General features: G+C 43.6%; 2 protein-coding genes and 1 long non-coding RNA gene across 3 annotated transcripts in view; 1 reads left to right on the top strand and 2 right to left on the bottom strand.

Annotated features, from left to right (window-relative positions):
- megf10 (multiple EGF-like-domains 10) overlaps positions 1 to 992 on the bottom strand; it is an 86,134-nt gene extending 85,142 nt beyond the window's left edge. The window contains exon 1 of the mRNA XM_078271396.1: positions 815 to 992. The gene's annotated coding sequence lies outside the window, so the exon portion shown is untranslated. The remainder of the gene's footprint in view (positions 1 to 814) is intronic.
- A 580-nt stretch (positions 993 to 1,572) lies between these two features.
- On the bottom strand, positions 1,573 to 5,511 carry LOC144531475 (uncharacterized). Its single transcript, XR_013503221.1, has 2 exons — positions 5,424 to 5,511; positions 1,573 to 3,179 (listed from the first exon to the last, which is right to left on the bottom strand). It is a non-coding gene; the product is annotated as an uncharacterized LOC144531475 (long non-coding RNA).
- Positions 4,203 to 13,136, top strand: chsy3 (chondroitin sulfate synthase 3). Its single transcript, XM_078271629.1, has 3 exons — positions 4,203 to 5,912; positions 9,597 to 9,880; positions 10,926 to 13,136. Exons 1-3 carry the CDS (start codon positions 5,339 to 5,341, stop codon positions 12,495 to 12,497), a joined length of 2,430 nt encoding a protein of 809 aa, XP_078127755.1. The 5' UTR covers positions 4,203 to 5,338; the 3' UTR covers positions 12,498 to 13,136.
- Positions 13,137 to 15,304: the final 2,168 nt, after the last annotated feature.

Below are 15,304 nucleotides of genomic sequence, written 5' to 3'. Positions count from 1 at the left end.
GGTTAGCAAATGTAAACAACAATATCAGAAAATGTGTATCCATTATCCAGCTGCTCATCAATAAACGGTTATAATATAGCAATAATAAAATAAACTGTAATCATTCCGTATGGTAGCCTAAGCCTTACAGACAATGTTAGGGTCCTGCACTAAGTTAGTAGCCTACACTGCATTAAATATCCTTCATTGTAATGTTAAATGTACATTACATTTATGAAAATATGTGACAGTGTATATATATATTTATATATAGTTCTAAGGTAGATAAAACAGGCATTTATTCAAGTTTAAGAAATGGAAATGAAACATGAAATGTAGTTTCAGTAGAGCATGAAATGCTGAAACTACAGTTTCATTTCCGTTTTCTTATACAACAGTTACTTTGTATGTATGTATATATACAAAGTAACTGTTGTATAAGAAAATGGAAATAATAAATACATATACATATATAAATAATAAATATATATACATATAATTATTATTTTTTGTTTGTTTGTTTATGTATGCACCTTTCACCAAGGCAAATCCCACATAAGTGTACTTATTGTGGCAATAAAACCTTTTTCGGACTCTGATTATCTTTCCCTTGGTCTCTGCTGACAGAGGCTGTGGAGTTTCTCCGGCAGGCTCAAACACAGCCGACAGCAGGTCTGCGACGCTTTATTCATACCCATCCTCAGCTTTAATAAAACACAATGACAGATTTTTCATCTACATCAAAATATCCGCAGTTAAACAATCCGTAGCCTACACGCTGACTGGATCCCAGATGGTCTGTGGTCCGACAGCAGGTATAGAGAGAAACGTTTACCTTATGTGTGAGAGAATAATGGCCCCCCTTGGCTCATGGATCCCTCCTTTGTTGCAGATGGTGATATAGATATCCAGTAGTTATTAATGAGAAATGATCCCAGAAGACATTTAGCGCGCTGTTCCTCGCTGTGTTCACTCCGCGTCTCATCAACAGGGACAAACTTTACTTCTCCTCCAAACACTGGCCCGGACTGCTGCCGTGACGTCACCAGCCTCTCCACCAATGACAGCTCAGCCCAGCATGTCTCACTCAAATGTAAGTAGTAGTCTATGGAGCATTGATTTGCTCGATTACATACCGCCTATATTTTTAATTCATGTCTGACTTCGCAAGATCAAATATTTCCAGTGCTGGAATGTAACTGAGTACATTTACTCCAGTACTGTACTTAAGTCCACATGTTGAGGTACTTGTACTTTACTTGAGTCTTTTCTTTTCATGCCACTTTCTACTTCTACTCCGCTACATTTCAGAGAGAAATATTGTACTTTTTACTCCACTACATTCATCTGTTCCAGCTTTAGTTACTAGTTACTTTAGTTACTCCACTACATTCATCTGTTCCAGCTTTAGTTACTAGTTACTTTAGTTACTCCACTACATTCATCTGTTCCAGCTTTAGTTACTAGTTACTTTACACATTAAGATTTCTGCACACAAAACACATGTAGTTTATCAAATCTGATGTTTGATTCTAGCCAACAGTATGTTATGACCTGGCTCTTAGGCCACAACAGAGAGGAGACACACCGTGATAAAGTTTAACAAAAATGTACTTTATTAAATCAAATCAAACCGTATTAGACCAAATAATGGATTATTAAGGAGTGGGGTTGTCAGTATTGTCAGTGGTGTAAGTGTGCATGAGTGATGAGTGTGCGTGAGTGAAAAGTGCAAGCAACGCATAAAGATAAACTTAACCACATAAACAAACCAAAAGGGAAACCAACGAAACCAGAGGGCTATTTCACAAAACCTAGATAGCAGATTAAGCCGGGATTTCCCAGTTATCCTGGATTGATAAATTCTGCTTTTGTGAAACAGCCCCCAGAGCTACACTGCAGCCAGGCTTAAATAGCCTGGGCACACTCAGGTGTTCCAGGTTAGTCATCAATATAGACTACCTGTTTCATCATTTTAATGAACAGTCCACAGCTGGATGGGTGTTACAAAAGACAAAAACACTTATGTTTTGAGTTCATTTCATTGGTAGTGGTTAAAGAAGCGAGCTTGGGACTGTGAGGTCGCCGGTTCAATCCCCAGACCGACAGGATAAAATCTGGGTGGGGAAAGAGCAGTGCTTGTCCCTCCCTCATTACCACCACTGAGGTGCCCTTGAGCTAGGCCCTTAACCCCAACGGCTCCGGTGGAGCTGCTCAGTGGCCAGCAGATCAGACTGTGGTAGTACTGGGCAGCTTCCAGGTATGACTGTGGTCAGATCAGACTGTGGTTGTACTGGGCAGCTTCCAGTATGAATGTGATCAGATCAGACTGTGGTAGTACTGGGCAGCTTCCAGTATGAATGTGATCAGATCAGACTGTGGTAGTACTGGGCAGCTTCCAGGTATGAATGTGATCAGATCAGACTGTGGTTGTACTGGGCAGCTTCCAGTATGAATGTGATCAGATCAGACTGTGGTAGTACTGGGCAGCTTCCAGGTATGAATGTGATCAGATCAGACTGTGGTTGTACTGGGCAGCTTCCAGTATGAATGTGATCAGATCAGACTGTGGTAGTACTGGGCAGCTTCCAGTATGAATGTGATCAGATCAGACTGTGGTAGTACTGGGCAGCTTCCAGTATGAATGTGATCAGATCAGACTGTGGTTGTACCGGGCAGCTTCCAGGTATGAACCTACGGTTTGGCCACCAGTGGGCTAACCCACTCCTGCTTGACATCGTGAAAAATGGCACCATGGGTGGGCAGCTGACATGTGGCCTCTGATTGGCGCACGGTTGGGCAGTGAGGCCAGCGGTGAAGTCTTGCAGTAGACTCTTTGAGGGCGGAGGTGGGGAGAGAGGGGGGTCTAATCATCATAAAGATTCACATACCGATGGCACAGCATCGGGAGCAATTCGGGGTTCAGTGTCTTGCCCAATGACACTTCGACATGGGCCAGGGATCGAACAACCAACCTTCTGATTGGTAGGCAACCGCTCTACCACCTGTAGAGGAAGTAGACGGACTCCGTGAATCGCCGTCCCTCAGGTGGAGCGCAAGGTAGGCGGGGCAGGAGTTAGCCTGGGCTTTCTTGGCTAGCTGAGACAGCAGAAGAGGCCAGCAACAGGAGTAGCACAACGCTTGCTAGAAGACATCTTGTCGACACTGAGGGTGATTGGAATTGCAAAGTAGATCTTGCTCTAGGTGAGTAAAAAGGAAAGATGAGAAGCAGGTGAGCTGGGGATTTATGCTGTGTGATTGCTACCCCCTGTTTGGGTGCGGAGTGCAAAGATGTATCTCAGGGTGCCGAGGCGGCGCCTTGATGGGGTTAGCCAGTAGCGAAGCCTGTTAGAGGACATAGTTATGTAATTACAATGAAGTTGCAATGCAAACGTCTTTAGGCTGCTCTGAAAATTTCCATTTTACATAATTCATTTAAATCAGAAATTCAGAAGTGTTTATGGCTTACCGAAGTGTGGTAGCACTTTCCAATACACAACTTTGATTTATAGTTTAATGGCTCTATTCATAATTCATGAATTATTTACTAATTGTGTAGGCCTTTCGATCAGTTAGAAGCTGTTAAGAAGAACTTCCTTGGGGTTGACAGGTTAAGATAAATCTAAGCATTCTCCATTTTTTGATAAGCCATCAAATATGTATGTTGTGTTAATAATGAAGACAGATTTGTGCAACAATCAATCAAGTCTGCAGTTGTAAATGTTACTAAGTTAATACAATTTTGGTCCAGATGCTCTACAGCCCTTCCCCAGAGAGACAGTGGTCAAACAGTTCAATGAGGTTGCTGATGACTAAATAGCTAAAAAAAAAATTTCAAAAAACTTCAAATGAGGTCATATCAGTAAAAGCTCTGCAAACTTTGTCAAAAGACTAACCTTTGGCATGGAAAGCAGCCCTGCTGTGCAACATTAAACTGGGGCTTCACTACTTTGACTCTGCTTCCACCTGCTGGTAAAATAATGATCTGCAACTAATCCAAAATAAACTGCAGACTAAACATAATATGCATATTAAAGAGTTAAATCCAAATTACCTCCCGCCATTTTTTTCATAGTGGACTAAAGAATAGTTGAATTGCTCTTTCTATCTAATGAGGAGCTGGGTAGGAAGTTGTTATCTTGACAGTTAGGACAATTGTAGATTCGTGGGAAAACATGCCTTTACTGTGAAAACATCGGTCCGGGATTTGTTGCTGCCGGAATACAGAAATGACCGCTGTACTACTACTACTGTACTATCAGGGTTATCCGTTTCATTCATAGACTGTACAGTCTATGGCTCCTTAAGGACTATTGTATCGCATACAGGAGTGCCGAATATTTTCGTGAAAGAAAAAACGTTACGATTCAGTTTGTGAGTCATCCCAATCTGTAGAGGAAGTTTTTATTCTGTTAAAACACACATGCACGCACGCACGCACTTTTTGATCGGAAGGGTTGCTGGCTGCTGGTGAAAAATGACCCTTCAAAATAAAAGCAATTGCGTTAATGACCTGCTGTGAGATTAGAACCACCATTGCATGCAAGTCGTGTACATATTTTATATTGGCATTCTGTTTTTAATTAATTGGCTTTAGTGAAAATCAAGGTTTCAGTTCTTTACTCCTGTAGATCCAGAGAAATTACGCTTTTAGTCTGAAGAAAGAAAACCCCGACTGGAAATCTTCTTGTTCTTGATAACGGAACACAGACAGACACAACATGATGGCAAGTTCCTCATATGGAGAGAAATTATTAAGCCACTGTGAACTTGACATTAAGAACAGGCTAGCCGTCTACTTGAAGGGGTGAGTCGGGAGCGGGTTAAAGTGAGCTACAGCAGCATCCCACTGCTGTTGGACCGCCGAGAACACTGACGTGTCTGTGATATTATTGGACTACAAATTACAGTGTGGTAGCAACTAGCCATAGGCTAACATTATGGTGAATAACGATAAGCCAGTAGGACTCTACTCGGGACATATGTAAGATTCAACGCGGCTATTATCTGAATGGCACTTGGCTATAAAATATTTCCACGTGGGCAGTGGTGCGGTTAAAGGCTCAGTTTCAAATGGGACGGATCGAGGGGACGAGCCTTGAGGATGGGGCTGACTATTCTGACGGGGATACGTGTATGTTTAGCCCATAGACTGTTAATGGTTTAGCTCTTTAGCCCCATTAATTAGCCTTTCCTAGCAGAGATATGTATCAGAGGTGGAAAGTGCGTTTTTCCACATCAGGTAGGAGATGCTGAATGCATACACGTCAGCACCTCCCCAGACAGACAACGGTAGCATTCATACATTAACTTCGTTCACCGCAGAGCTAAACTCTCCGTAGGGGAACGTGAAGCAGCAATGGCTGTGAAATCAAGGAGACAGTGGAGCACCGTGATTGTCGGCGTCTTTTTGGGCTTCACCGCGTCCTCTTGGCTATTCGTACCTCAGGTTCTGGAAAGTAAAGGGAAAAAATCTCCCGTGTGTTTGTACAACAGTGACGCCTCCGTCGGTAAAGGTCCTGCCATCCTCGGGAACACCGCGGCTACCAAAGACCGGGACAGCCCGCTGTTCAGCCAGGAGGACGGGGTATTCAGTTCGGGGAACAGTAGCGGAGATACCGGGGTACCCATACGCAGACCAACGCATTTCCTCTATGTCGGCGTGATGACAGCGAAGAAATATGTGCGGTCTCGCGCCGTGGCTGCGTACCAGACCTGGGCGAGCTCCATACCCGGGAAGGTGGAGTTCTTCTCGAGCGCGGGGACTGGCACCGTCCTCGTGCCCGTCCCCGTCCCGGTGGTGTCGCTGGCAGGTGTGGACGACTCGTACCCGCCACAGAAGAAGTCCTTCATGATGCTGAAGTACATCCACGACCACTACCTGGAGAAGTACGAGTGGTTCATGCGGGCAGATGATGACGTTTATATCAGAGGTGATTATTCTGGGAGGGAATCTGATGCTTCAAGCGCGTGCGTGCGTGCGCGCGCGTGTATGTGTGTGAGAGAGAGAGAGAGAGAGAGAGAGATGTGTTTTTAATGTGACGAACATGATTTATTTTATTTAAGGCAATTTTTGTTTGAAATTGTTTAAAAATAGTTTTAAAATCTGAATTTTACGGAACAATATTTAAACTTTTCAACATCAGCACCACAAACAGCATAATATATGTTCTTAAGTACTCTAACATTATCTGCCAACACATCATGTTAGGGGGCTTAAGGTGGGTTTTGCATTGTTGCCCTGTTTAAAAGTGTTCATGGTGCTAATTCCAAAAGTGTTAAAGGGGTGATAGAATGATTATATAGGGTATTTCACACTGTTCCTTAAGGTCTCCTAATAGGGTATTTAACATTGGTTGGGCTGAAAATTGCCCGAATTCTATTTTATTAGGCCCTTAACTACCCTGTGAATAGCTTTTCTTCCAAATATGGTATGCTCATGAATATTTAGATGAGCTGCGCGCTGATTGGTTTGAGCGAACCACATACAAATACATTGGAGACGAGACAGCAGGTCTCATATTTCAGACACTGCAATGTTTCGTTACTAAATTCACTTCTGAGACTTTTTTATGTGAGAAATCAACTATATAAAGCTCAAATATGGGCCGTTTTACGAAAATGTATGGCTAATTGCGAATTTGGTAAGACGTGTCGGATCTCAGGAGGTCCACACAGTCTGACGAGACAGCGGCAGCCCCACTGCGCTCCATACCCAGGAGAAAGTCACCGTTTCTGGGTTACTGGACAACCGGTGCTCGGGGCTCCGCAGAGCTGGCCAGCTGCCGGCATAACTATAGTATATTTACAGTTTTAATTTTGTCACGCCACTTATATAACAGCTATCCTAAGGTCTTATAAAGCTAACGCTTGTGTTCGATTTCAATTTAATGCATTTTTGTGAATGGGATGGGTTTCGTTAGCTGCTAGTGTCCATTCAATCCTATGGGTAGCTAAAGATCGAGGCTAGCTAGCTAGCTACACTTTCGGCATAACTATAATATATTTACAGTTTGAATTTCGTCACCCCACTTATATAACAGCTACCCTAAGGTCTTACAAAGCTAACAATGGTGTCCAATTTCAATTTAATGCATTTTTGTGAATTTGAGGGGTTTAGTTAGCTGCTGGTGTCCCTTCAATCCTATGGGTGAAGATCGCGGCTAGCTGCAGGCCCTGGAGCTCCATCAGGGCCTCGGCATTTGGTAGTCCAGTAACCCAGAAACGGTGACTTTGCCTGGGTATGGAGCGCCGCGGGCTTCCGGTCGTGACGGAGGTCCAGCTAGCCTACAGCGAGCCGGGGTCTATGAAGGAGGACATGCCGGGGGGCGAGGCAGCACCGGCCGCTGTCACGTTAGCCTGCTGGGCTCCTGCTGAACTGCGACACACAATCGGACAAAATTTGCAATTAGCCATCAAATTTTCGTAAAACGGCCCATATTTGACCTCTACATAGTTGATTTCTCGCATAAAAAAGTCTCAGAAGTGAATTTAGTAATTCAATAGCAGACCTCTGGAGATCTGCATGACCTAGCTAGATTCAGAAGACTAAGCTGACCTCAGGTCAGTGGTGTAGCCTATGCAAATGTTAGGGCGTGACAAAGACTAGGAGTTGTGGAGTTGACGTCAGCTTCCAGCTTTGTTGAGATTTGCTCGTTTTCAGCAGCAGTTTCAAATTGTGAGATTTGCAGAGGAAAGAGGTGTCAATGGGATTTTGAGCTTCTATGTATGTCCTATTTACCCTCCAAACTGTCGTTATTCAACTATGACAAGGTAAAATCGTTTTTGCATTCTATCACCCCTTTAAACCCACAGCAAACTTTCACCCTTGGGTCTGCTCATTGGCTAATCAAGCTAGAGCTGGGTGATATGGAAAAAATCACGATGTTTTTGACCAAATACATCAATGTCGATATCGCAGCGATATTGTAGAGTTGACTATAGGTGCTTTCAGAAAATACACAATGAGAGTTTAGATATATAATCATCAGTTATGTGGATATAATGACTAAGTGGGTAAAGGCAAATACAGTCTGGTAAGTTCAGACAATGACATCACTTTACTGCAATGCAGCCCTTAAAACCAGGAAAAGACAACACTTATGTGTTTTTTTTTGTGTCATATCACAATATCCAAAATGTAAGACGATATCTACAGTATATCCATATATTGCCCAGCCCTACCTGCAATATTTGGGAACATGTGTTATGTTTTTATACCTGATTTCATATGAGAATGTGATTGGCGCAGACCCCATAGACAGTATATAAGAATGGACCACCAGACCCTGTGTCTCTGAACGGAGACCAGTGAAGGATATTAGAAGCTCTTTCCCGGTGATGGCTGAGCGTTACTGAGCAGCCTCCAACTGAGCTTGAAGACGTAGATGTGACGTGAGCAACCTGTCTGAAAGTTGGAAGTCTTCTGGTAGCTGTGCCAAGAGAAATCTCAATCATTCCCAATCTAGCAGAGACGGAGAGCGTAGGTATATGTAAGGAGATAACATAGACACAGGCTCATTATTGATCACTAAAATGATAGTTAACATTAGTCATTACACTTAAACAGCTGATGGAAGTCCAAACTGCCTGAGAGCTTCTCCTGTACTGTACGGTAACTCCTCTACTATGAGACAGTAAGTCTCGTGGTTATGACACAATCGTTAGCCTATTGTTATAAAAACGTCTGCTACGGAGCCATAACGTGAGGTACAAGGTAATGGAGCCTTTTATACATTGTCGTGTTTCTTTAGAAATAAACGACAGACAAATAGAGTCTTTAAACTCATCAGATGTAAAGGTATTCTCTGTCAAAGTGACGTCAAAATGAATGGCAGTCAATGGGATGCTAACGGGGGGTGATGGCTTATTAGCATCAAAATGGCGCCATAGGAGGTTCAGGTTGTGAGGAGACGCTTACTCCCTTGGCAGACCCACAGTCACCTCCTATAAAAGATGGCTTCTCGGTATGTAATACCATTTGCCTGATGAAGGTCTAGTCCACAAACGTTCCCACCTATTAAATGTATCTTTGCAAGTTAGACAGTGTGCAACTTCTGACCTTCTGACTCGCCCCTTTATGATGCACCTGTCTCATGTCACAGATAAAGCAAAATATTTTCCTGTTCTCTATTTTTAAAACAAACCTTACACATGGATGGATTTGATAAGTTGATAAATTTGGCTTGCTATATAAAATTCATACAAAAATTGAAATATATGTATACTTAGCAAAGTGATGAATCAAAAAAATAACACATTTTCCATACTTTTCAAACCTTAGCCATCCCAGGATCATGTGTTATTATAATTTTTTTTAATAGGATAATGCACATTAATCAACATTTCTGTAAATGTACCAGTGTTAGCCAGTTAATTTTCAACTGGAGTCCTAGTTACCCAGCATGCATGTCTTCACGGTGGGAAGAAACCGGAGCACCCGGAGGAAATCCACGCAAACACGCGGACAACATGCAATCTCCACACAGAAAGGCCCTGCCCGGACGGGGATCAAACTCTGCTGTGCCTTACTTGCTGTGAGGCAGAAGTGCTAACCACTGAGCCACTGTGCTACTGTTATGAAAAAGCCTAATTCCTCCCACTTCCCCCTCTGCCAGGTGAGAAGCTGGAGTTGTTCCTGCGCTCACTGAACAGCAGCAAGCCTCTTTACCTGGGTCAGACAGGCCTGGGCATGGCCGAGGAGCTGGGCAGGCTGGCCCTGGAGCCTGGAGAGAACTTCTGCATGGGAGGCCCGGGGATGATCTTCAGTAGAGAGGTTCTACGCAGGATGGTCCCTCACATCAACACCTGTCTGAGGGAGATGTACACCACCCATGAGGATGTGGAAGTGGGCCGCTGTGTGCGACGCTTTGGAGGAACCCAGTGTGTGTGGTCATATGAGGTATGAGGGTGCTTTCTGTTCTTTCAGGCTCCTTGAATATCATGGAGTCAATATTCAGTGACAGTGGGGGGATTTGATCAGTTCTGTGGGAATACAGGTACTAATTATGGTGAGCTTTCCAGGTGTACGATCAGGATGCGATTTGGGAAGAAAGCAGAGGAGGGAATGTTTTTTGATCATGCACAACAAAACTCAGAAAATAATCTCAGAATGAAATAGCACAACGTGGTGTCAACATGAAACACAGCGCTTTCAAGTCGGAGAGCGGAGTTCACTTCACAGCGAAAACAAAATACTTTCACCCAGGAAACTTTCCTAAACTTAATGGGTTGTTTTGGTGCCTGAACTTAACTGTCATGGCCGCATGACGTTCACTTTTTCTGGCTAAACTCCACTACCACGGCCCCTGAAAGCACCATCATCTGGCGGTGCCTGTAGCTCACAGTCACCTGTTGGCTGCTGAACAACTGCTGCTGGTAGCCGGTGTCCTGGAGCTCTGTAGAGGCTAAATACAACCAGCAACTGCTGCTCAGATTTGATCCTTCTATGGCACTATAGACAGCGCTTTACTTAGTTTAAAATACTTCTGTTTTAGGTATATAGTTAATATATAGTCTAGATTTATATCTAGATAGCTATCTACATATTTTTATCATCATCGCAATATAAACTGGCACAATATACAGATCCTGAAAGGCTGCGACATATCGCGAAAGACATTCCGAGATTTTTTGTGTTAGTTGGAAATGATTTCCTTTCATTAGTTATAAAGTCAACAAGCAGTTTATTGTATTTTTAGCAGAACAATGAAAGCAGCAGAACTGAATACACTTTAATATTTGTTCATTTCTCGCAAGTTATATCGTTATCAAGATATTCAACATTATCGCATATTGCATATTTTCCTCACATCATGCAGCCCTACTTTGCTATCGCCCTCCAAGACATGCACCCATGGTCTCGTTAGCAACGGAAGTTGTAAGTGAAGAGTTGTTTGTGCTGGTACTAGGACGCTCACATCATGGTGTTGCAACTCTTTTCACAGATGCAGCAGCTCTTCTATGAGAACTATGAGCACAACAAGAAGGGTTTCATTGAAGAACTTCACAGCAGCAAGATCCACAACGCCATTACACTTCACCCCAACAAAAAGCCTGCCTACCAGTACCGGCTGCACAGCTTCATGCTGAGCCGCGAGATCTCCAGGCTCTGTTACCGCAGCATCCTGCTCCACCGCCAAGGCCTGATGATGAGTTCCCTCAGCGATACAGAGGTACAGTGGGAGGACCAACAGCTGGGGTCCCCACCTTCCTACATGCGCTATAAGCCCAATGAGAGACATGATGTCATTGAATGGGATTTCCTGACTGGCCGCCATGTTTACTCCGCTGCTGAGAACAAGATTGCCCGGCAAAGCCTCGGGAACTCGCTTCGGACCGCACTAGAAGGCATTATACTCCAGGTCATGGAAATGATTAACGAGAATTCGAAAACGCGTGGCCGTGTCATTGACTTTAAAGAGATCCAGTATGGCTACTACAGGGTGGATCCAATGCATGGTGCGGAATACATCATAGACTTACTGCTTCTGTACAAGAAACATAAGGGACGCAAAATAACAGTGCCTGTGAGGCGCCACGCTTACCTTCAGCAGTCCTTTAGCCGACCCTTCTTTACTGAAACCGACGAGTTAGATGTGGCTGAGCTCGTGGCTGCCATCAACTCTGAATCCCAATCCCTGTCTTTCCTGTCCAACTCTCTGAAGTTCTTGTCACCTTTCCAGGTCCACGAATCAAACAGGGACATGTGGGAGCAAAGCCAGAGGAAGGTCAACATCCTTGTCCCATTATCTGGTCGCTATGACACCTTCGTCCGCTTCATGGAGAACTTTGAGAAAGTGTGTTTGATACCCAAACAAAACGTTAAGCTCTCCATCGTTCTGGTGGACAATGAGAGCAATCAGAACAGAGGAAGACACATCCAGTTAGTCAAAGACTTCTACAGGAAGTATCCCAAAGCTGACCTGTCCATAATCCCCATGACGGGCAACTTTTCCCGAGGACTGGCTCTTGAGCTGGGCTCCTCACAGCTTCATAATGACTCTCTACTCTTCTTCTGTGATGTCGATCTGATCTTTAGTGGCGATGCCTTGCAACGCTGCAGAGACAATGCTGTCCAAGGGAGACAAGCCTATTTCCCTGTTGTCTTCAGTCAGTACAACCCCAAGATAGTGTATTCGGAGAAGGCCCCGAGAGAAAACAAGTTTGTGCTGACCAAGAAAAGTGGTTTCTGGCGAGATTATGGATTTGGAATCGCCTGTGTTTTCAAGAGTGATTTACTCAAAGCTGGAGGTTTTGACACCTCGATCTTGGGCTGGGGACTGGAAGACGTGGACCTGTTCACAAAAGTGATTAATTCAGGTTTAAAAGTGTTACGCAGCCAAGAACCAGGCATTGTCCACATTTATCATCCCGTCCACTGCAACACAAGTCTGGAGCAGAAGCAACACAAGATGTGCCTTGGCTCAAGAGCAAGTACGTTTGCATCGACAATGCAGTTAGCAGAGCTGTGGCTGGAGAAACACATAGAGACAGGGTATAACAGAACTTCATCCTGACATCCCAGCCCACCTGGACTCCTCCATACAAGTTGACCTCGGTTCTGCTTGAATGCAGACAGCGATGTGCTGCGTGGTGGGTTGTAGTATGACTGTGGATCAGAGGCCTTTGTAGGCTGGAAGATCTGACCCAGAAAGGACCCGGAACTCCAAAACGGAGATGGATATAACCAATTAAGACCACACACGACCCAGTTCCAATATGACCTGACAGCAGGTGGACCCAACCTCAATGGGATCCAGAGGAAATAGTCCACAAACAGAACCGAGTTTAGGCTTGCTGCACCCAGTTTGTTGAAAGCCAGTGTAGAAACAACAAAAGGCTGCTACCTCATCCAGTTCCTTAGCAGCTGGGAAACCACTGACTGAATACAAATTGGCTGTTGCGTGGCACATTGCACATGTACAGTTCTTTTCAGCATTAGTGATTTTTGATTTATTTTTCACTGTGCCAATGATGCAAATATAGAGCTTTAGGACTTGTATTGCAGTTCCTTAGGGTTTGGGTCAGGGGTAACTAACTCTCTTAACATTTGAATTACATGTATAAATGAAGGCTGGTTTGGGCGGTCCCAAGGTTGGGATTCTTTTTTTACATGACCCAAAGAACATACATGACGGGTGATAAAGAAGGAAAAATATATATATATATATATATATATACTGTAAATATATATTATAGTCGACTCATAAGAATGTTGGAGTGTTGCAGGTTTCAGTATCAGTAATCGGTACTCTGTTCCTCTGCTCTTCATGGGTGAAGTGATTGTGGAATGTGGATCGCTGCTGTGCCCGGAGCAGCATCGTCCGCTGCGTTACACAATCTGTATGCGTTTAAGTTTCTGTGTGTGTTTGCGTTTCTGTGTCCTGACTCTCCCAGAGAACCTTCAGACATTCCCTCCTGCAGACCTGTAGCCGAGGCTGTGTGCTTACTGTGTCTGCCAAGATGATCCTGTCGTGCTACTGTGCTAATATTATTTAGCATGTTGTTCAGCAATTTCTCTCATTTCCACTCTCTAGTCCAGTGATTTTCTCTCGGACCTATGGCAGACATTAGTTTGTTGTTTAATGCCAAACCACAGCTCACTGCTGTCCCGGCTGTGTTTCCTTCCATTCATCCAAATGTAACTCTGGAGGACAGCTAATAGAATGTTTACAGTTTACAGTAGTTATCATGATTATGGCATTTGCTTTAATTATTTTTAAAATGTAAGCACATGCCATAATACTGGCTTGGGAATACATTCCTGAACCTAATTTTACTCGATTGAAAGTTGGAGCAGTTTAGATGGGCCTGACCCACGGAGTATTGATTCACAGGTCAACAGACATTTAGATGTCTAGGTTAAAACTGGGATAAAGTCGGTTGAAGGGTCATCTGTTTTCAGTGGCTATATTTCAGTGTGTAGTTTGAACCTTCACATTTAAAAAAAAAAAAAAAGCCTTTGAAATGCTGTTGAAACAACAGTTATATAAAATGTTTGCTAAACAATCAGCTGAGCCAGGTTTTACTGCAGACTACTGCTTACTGGGGAGCCACTCGTCAGACTGAAGCATATGACTACACACATGAGCTTTGTAGGTCATGTGCAATCCATCGTACTTCGAGATGTGTGGGATTATTCTTTGAGTAAGTCAATTATGTTGATGGGGCGGTGCCAACCAAACTTTTCTAAGTCTAATCATCTTAAAAACAAAAAGAAATCAGGAGTGCACACATTTGCACAAAGATGTAGCATGTAGCAAAAGCTCTTCTGTGTTGACCAAAATAGGCAGCATAGCTGGGTCCAGGCCAAAATGCAATCTGATGCTTGAAAAGAAGTAGTTTTATGAAGTCCGACCACTCCAATTGCTAAGCAGTTAAAGGTTGGGGCCCGACGATCACATTTACAGTTGTTTACGCCTCAGGTTTTCAGCGTTTTTTAAGCCAAGGCCCCCTTAGCTGAAAGAGAGACAGAGCAGGGACCCCCTACTACATATATTGTAAAACATGAAGTTGCATAATAAACTGGGCCTACACTAACATGTGAGCGGTCTAAAGCCTATACACATACCTTTAAAATACATAGAATACTAATCTATTAAAATATTATATATAAAATAATTGTTGGTATGATTTTATAAATTGTGTTTTAATGTTAAACATACATGTGTCACAGTGAATCCTTAGGATGAACTGGATCTGTGGATTTTAGTGACTACCTTACCTATAGGCCAGTCAGCCTATCATCAATGTGTTTCCCCCCACAAATAGGCTGATTTATATTAGCTAATAATATGTTGGATTCATGTTAAGACATTTTAGTTTTTGTTTTTAAAAACCTTCAAAAAAAAAGAACCATAATTTGGTGGCCCCCCTGCAGTAACTCCGAGAACCCCACAGGGGTCCTGGACTACCTGTTGAAGATCTCTGGTTTACACGGTTGTTAACAGAGCGTGGGGCCCACAGGTTCCAACAATGAGTGGACACAGGCCTTGCGATCCACTGCTGGAGAAGTGTGGAGGGGAGAGGAGCTGCACTTTGATTTGGCTGACTGATGATGCAGCAGCAAGTCATGTTAAAACATGTTTGGCTCATCTCCGTTCATAGTTCCAATCCAAACAGCTGCAGTGGTTTCAGGTGGAGCAGGGTCCCTTCCTCTGATAGCTACGGTGCAATGTCTGTCACTCAGGTTTTACTGAGGCTACATAGAGACAGTCTATTTAAGTCCCCACTCTCCATTGACTTGTATTGCGTGAAGGTTTCCTCCTCTTTATTCCGTCTGCTAGCAAACAACAGAAACATGCCTAAAAGCTGCTGTGTGCTG

This window comes from Sander vitreus, chromosome 16 (genome assembly GCF_031162955.1).
Source record: "Sander vitreus isolate 19-12246 chromosome 16, sanVit1, whole genome shotgun sequence".
Taxonomy (NCBI): Eukaryota; Metazoa; Chordata; class Actinopteri; order Perciformes; family Percidae; genus Sander; species Sander vitreus.
The sequence above is the reverse complement of the archived record's forward strand: the minus strand, read 5'-3'. Positions and strand labels throughout refer to the sequence as shown.

What these genes read in the sequence shown, in the direction of transcription:
- chsy3 (XM_078271629.1), top strand. Translation starts at nt 5,339, where the DNA reads ATGGCTGTGAAATCAAGGAGACAGTGGAGCACCGTGATTGTCGGCGTC. An exon ending in TGATGACGTTTATATCAGAG is followed by an intron (nt 5,913 to 9,596) that starts GTGATTATTCTG and finishes CCCCTCTGCCAG; the next exon opens with GTGAGAAGCTGGAGTTGTTC. An exon ending in AGTGTGTGTGGTCATATGAG is followed by an intron (nt 9,881 to 10,925) that starts GTATGAGGGTGC and finishes CTCTTTTCACAG; the next exon opens with ATGCAGCAGCTCTTCTATGA.